This window comes from Pelobates fuscus, chromosome 8 (assembly GCF_036172605.1).
Source record: "Pelobates fuscus isolate aPelFus1 chromosome 8, aPelFus1.pri, whole genome shotgun sequence".
Taxonomy (NCBI): domain Eukaryota; kingdom Metazoa; phylum Chordata; class Amphibia; order Anura; family Pelobatidae; genus Pelobates; species Pelobates fuscus.
The window spans coordinates 167,228,391-167,233,574 of record NC_086324.1 but is presented as its reverse complement, the minus strand read 5'-3'; the positions used below and the strand labels follow the sequence as shown (position 1 = coordinate 167,233,574).

Here is a 5,184-nt window from a genome sequence, read left to right as displayed (position 1 = left end):
CCCATAATTCCTGGTTCCATATTTACATATATATATCTTTTTTGATTTCACATGGGGTAAATGTTGCTGTTATCCTTAAAGGCCATCTGTGATAAAAACTGTAGGCTATGCGATTGTCTCCACCTCTAACACAGGAAGCATTAAAACACAGGATGAATACTACTATTTACACACAGTGAGTTTCATTGAATAATACTGTTGACTAAAATTTCAAATTCACTTTTGAATTCATGACTGTTAATGCACCATGTTCGGTTAAAAATAACGGATTTGAAAAATAATCTCCTACTTAGCCGTAGTTACATTGAGATTTCAATTCATCGCACATCGGTGTTTAGTGAATAATCTCCACAAAGTTAAAAAATTAGGGGGATTATTATGATGAGACGTAAAGTAAAATCTGGGGTAAAATGATTAAAGAAACAAAGTCCTTAGCCAGAAAGTGGTGTCTTTAATGGTTTATTTGCTAAAGTCTTAATTGTAGTGTATTAAAAAACAAGTTTTAAAATGTAGGCCAAAAGAGCAGATTTCAGACGTCACTACATCTCGTGTTCTAAATAGTCCGACAGTTAATATTTCAATCAAAAAATCTTTACATTCATATGAAAGTGGAGCACTGTGGAAATTCTTCTGTCCCTATATCTTTTCAAATAGTTTTTTTTATTGAAAATTAAAACTAATAAAATGAGCAATCAAAATGAAACAAATACAATATTGATACAACAAATTCTGTTCCAATATCTTAAATATATATTTTATATTTTTCGTTACTATAGTTTAACAGATAAAAAAAAACAATGTATAGTTCCTAACCTAATGCTCAGAACATACCAGCAGTACTTTTTGTCGTGATCCCCATTGAAACTGCAATATGTTTAAATCCTGGACTGTATACATGCCTCTAAGACTGGGTTGAAAATCACTAATGCATTACCAATATAAAATATGTCTATAGTCGGATGTCAGTCATTGGCTGAGCAGTCAGCTGACATGCTCAACCAATGAATGCCCAGTGCAGATTTGGACAAAATTGATATTACTAATTACAGAAGTGTAACTTCCGCATTAGCAATAAACTGAGTAAGAGGCCTGGCTAATGTGCACTGGGGACACCCACTTCATGTCAACATACTTGAAAACTGTATGATACACAACATGCCAGGGGCATGCTGGCACTATTGCAGCTATAGTTGGCTGCAGAGGCTATGGTGCCAAGAACTATAACTACTTAATAAAATGAAAGCTAGTACTCCATTATTTTCTTGATAAATGTTATTTTAGGGTCGTGTTTACTTTCCTTGCGTGTCTGATTAGATCTATTGGCAGGCAGCAAAGTGTTCTTCAGTCAGATCTCTCAAGTCTTGGCCCAGTGCCTCTGGTGGGCTGGCACAGGTGATGTTGTTGTAGGTATAAATCAGGTTACTGCTGTCCTCACCCTCTGATATGGATTGTACAACTCGTGGAACAATGGTGGCGTTCCTTATGGAGAAGTCTCTCAGTTCTTTAAGAGAACAGCTGCAGTCCCATGGGTTGTTACTTAGCCAAAGCTGCTGCACTGGTGAGTTATGGAGGAGAAAGTTAACAGAGATACTTTTTAAAAGGTTTTTCTGGAGATTGAGATACCTCAGATGAGGTAACGGTAGGAAGAGGTCATCTGCAAGGGTTTTGAGTTGGTTGTCCGACAGATCAAGCCATTGTAGCTGCTGGGAAGGCCTGAAAGCCTCTGGAGATATTGCTTGAAGTTGGTTGGAGGATAGAAGGAGATAAGAAAGGCTATTTAGGCCAGTAAGAGATCGTGCTGATAGTTGAGTCAATTTATTGAATCTGAGATCCAGCTCTAGAAGGTTCTGCAGTTCTAGGAAGCTCTGGTCATCAATAGCTGATATATCATTTCGTTGTAGGAAAAGTCTTCGGACACTGGTAAGTCCAGACAACATCTGTGGTTTTATTTTGGTGATGCAGCTGTTTTCCATGTGCAAAATGTGAAGCTTCCCAAGCCCTTTAAAAGATTGGTCTGGAAGTATTTTTATACAGTTACCAGAGAGGTTCATTACCGCTACATTTAGAAGTCCAGAAAATGCCCCCAGACGGATCTCATGAATGAAATTGTGATTCAAAGAGAGAGATTCCAATTGACCTAGCCCTTCAAATGTCCGTTCTAAAAGGATTTTAATCTTGTTGTGTCCAATGGTCAATTCTTCTAAAAACTGAAGATCCTTGAAAATCCGAGGCTTTAGACTTGTTAGAGAGTTATTGTACAGACGTAGGACATGAAGGCTTGACAGGCCAACAAATGTGTCCTCCATAAGACTTGTCAGGCGGTTATGAGATAAATTCAGCCAGCGAAGGGACTTCATGCCAAAGAAAGCTGTAGGAACAATAGTTGAAATCTGGTTGTGGTTGAGATAGAGTTTCTGAATCTTGTGCAGATTTGAAAACACAGCCTTTACTCCTCTGATTGAGTTCCAGCTCAAATCTAGCTCCTTCAATTCCACTAAACTCATGAAGAGTGAAGGATGAAGATACATCAAACGGTTCCCAGCCAAAACAAGCTCTCTGAGATTAGGCAGGTCATGGAATACTGTACCAGGTAAAACAGCTAACGAGTTCCAACCTAAATTAAGGTACCAAAGGTTTGACAGACCAGAAAACAGACCATCTTCAATTTTGGTGAAATAATTATTGTTGAGACTCAGAGTGACTAAGCTCTGAGTATGGAGGAAGGTATTAGGAGCCAGAAATTTTAACGTGTTCCTTTCCAAGTTGAGATGGGCTAATGACTTCAGACCATGTAGAGCATGCTGCTCCAAGTTGGTCAAGTGGTTGCTCTGCAAGTTAAGAAAGTCAAGCAGAGAAAGGTTTCTAAAGGCTCCAGCCTGCAGTGTTGTGAGATTGTTCCCATCTAGCCATAGCAATCGAACGTGAGCAGGTAGCATCTCCGGAACTCTGGAGAGATTCCTTGAACTACAGAATACATTGTAATCATCATTGTAATCGTAACTGCACACACAAGGCACTGGACATTTAACTGGTTCAAGGGGTGCTGAGACTGTTTCTCCGTCAAGCTGCCTAGAGTCGGAACCTTGAGCTTTTAACGTGAAGACACTTACAAGAAGAACGACAACTGCGAACCCTGTATGGAAAAGATGGGATATTCAGTAAAGTAAACTTGTAACAGAACATTTTTTTTAATAGTAGTGATTATTTTACTCTAATTACGTCAAACCCATAATTAGTTGGACTTTGACTATCAATGTACACACTGGAATGCAACATACTCTAAGATTCAGCAAGACAAAAATGCAAAGGTACCCTAGCCCCATGTTAGAACAGAGCGGAACAAATGAAACGGTCAAATTTAGCTGAATGTAGTTTTACTCTATTCCAGAGTATAGTTTTACTCTATTGCCGAGTATAGTTTTAGTCTTGCAATCAGATAATTTTGACAATGCCTGACAGTGTCCATAAATTCACACCCCTTATGGTCTCTAGTCACCATTTTTACGAGTCCTTTATGCAACGCTTGGAAGTGCTGTTTGGCAGAATGTGGAAATGGTTCTTCTGAATCTGAGACCTAATTGGGTCTTTCAAGATCTGCCCAACACACAAAGCAAAATTTAGACGTGTCACATGGTAATCCTTGGTTTATTTTCAATATGTTCAATAGGTCTCCAGCCTGAATTAGATATCAGCTTGTCCTGTGCCGATGTCTCTTCTTATTTTTGGACTTTATTATTGAAGAGACACTACACACAGTGGTGGCCAAAGGTTGTACCCCGAAAATCCATTAAGATTTGCCAGCCTAACCAAGGACAAGAAAGGTTTAAATTGTCCGCAAATGAACATCAGTGTTCCAAATTAGAACACTCTGCTCGACCAATGGGAGGCAAGCTTAGATTCCATTGGCTAGGCACTGTTCTGCCAGCATTCTTAATCCCTTATGGATGATTACGTAACTTTCTTTTCCAAGACAATTACACATATACAGCATCCCAATCGTACAGCCTCCCAAACGTGGCAGTCATCTACGACTGGGGGCTCTATTACGTTTCAAGTAGTCGCCTTATTATACGCACACTTTAACGCAGTTAAAGCTAAACGTTGCCCTGCAGATGTTTGAGAATTACATTCCCTTTAATGCACAGCTAGCCTACGCTGCTTTGATAGGGTAGTATCAAGCAATCTTGGCTCTTAGCCTGTGTCTGCTACCAGCCAGACAAAGCCTGGAACTAAAATTCAATGCATGAGGGATTATGGGAGATTAACTGTAAAATTTAACTCTCTCACGTCTTTCCTTGCTGCGCTATGTTGTGCTTTGGATTTAACTCGAGCGTTTTAAGAGTTTATTTTTAGAAGTATAAATTTGGCAGAAGAGTTGATATTTTTGGCTTCATGAATTCGCACAAAACTCTTTGGCGCAGTGAAAAAAAAAAAGTCAATAATGTCTTATATTTTACAAGACTTGTTACGCGTTTGATTTTGAAAATAAGTGGTTATGAAGGGCAACAAACAATAGTTGTAACGGCGTCATATAGAAAATATTACAAGCCACAATGTGATATAAATGCAAGTTAGGTTAATTTTATATCACACACAGTTAACGTCCCAAATCAGCCGTACTTAGCTTTTATTTCAATTTTATTCATTTAATCTAAGATTGAGTTTCCCCATGAAGAAGTCAATGTGTGATCTCTTTAGCTCTAACCTTCTCGTATAGACAGAGTTAAGTTATATTGATCCCAGTAGTTAGTTAGGTCTCACAGTGACAAACATTGCAAAGCTCCTTACCTGCTCCTGGGTGTCTCATAGTGGCAGTTGCATAGCAGACAGGTCTGAGCTGTACTAATGCAGGGTCACAGCTCCTGCTCGGAATAATGCTGATAATGAGCAGGGGCGATAAGAGACAGTCGCACTGGGCCAGCTCAAAAAAGGCTGGGACCAGGCATGAACGCGCCTTATTAACCTGCTCACTGCCTAGGGGTTGTACTGGGACCTGGCATGAATGCAGCAGATTAACCCATTAACACCCAAGGGGTATACTGATACCTGGCACAAGAGCCCCTTATTAACCCATTAACTCCTTAGGGGTGTACTGAGACCTGGCACCAATGCCCCTTATTAACCCATTCTCTGCCTGAGCGGTTTACTGGGACATGGCATGAATACACCATGTTAACCCATTAA

The 5,184-nt window shown here is 39.5% G+C and overlaps 1 protein-coding gene across 1 annotated transcript; it reads right to left on the bottom strand.

The window, feature by feature from the left end:
- Positions 1-412: 412 nt before the first annotated feature.
- Positions 413-4,900, bottom strand: IGFALS (insulin like growth factor binding protein acid labile subunit). Its single transcript, XM_063430717.1, has 2 exons — positions 4,789-4,900; positions 413-3,133 (listed from the first exon to the last, which is right to left on the bottom strand). Exons 1-2 carry the CDS (start codon positions 4,805-4,807, stop codon positions 1,317-1,319), a joined length of 1,836 nt encoding a protein of 611 aa, XP_063286787.1. The 5' UTR covers positions 4,808-4,900; the 3' UTR covers positions 413-1,316.
- Between the last annotated feature and the right edge of the window lie 284 nt (positions 4,901-5,184).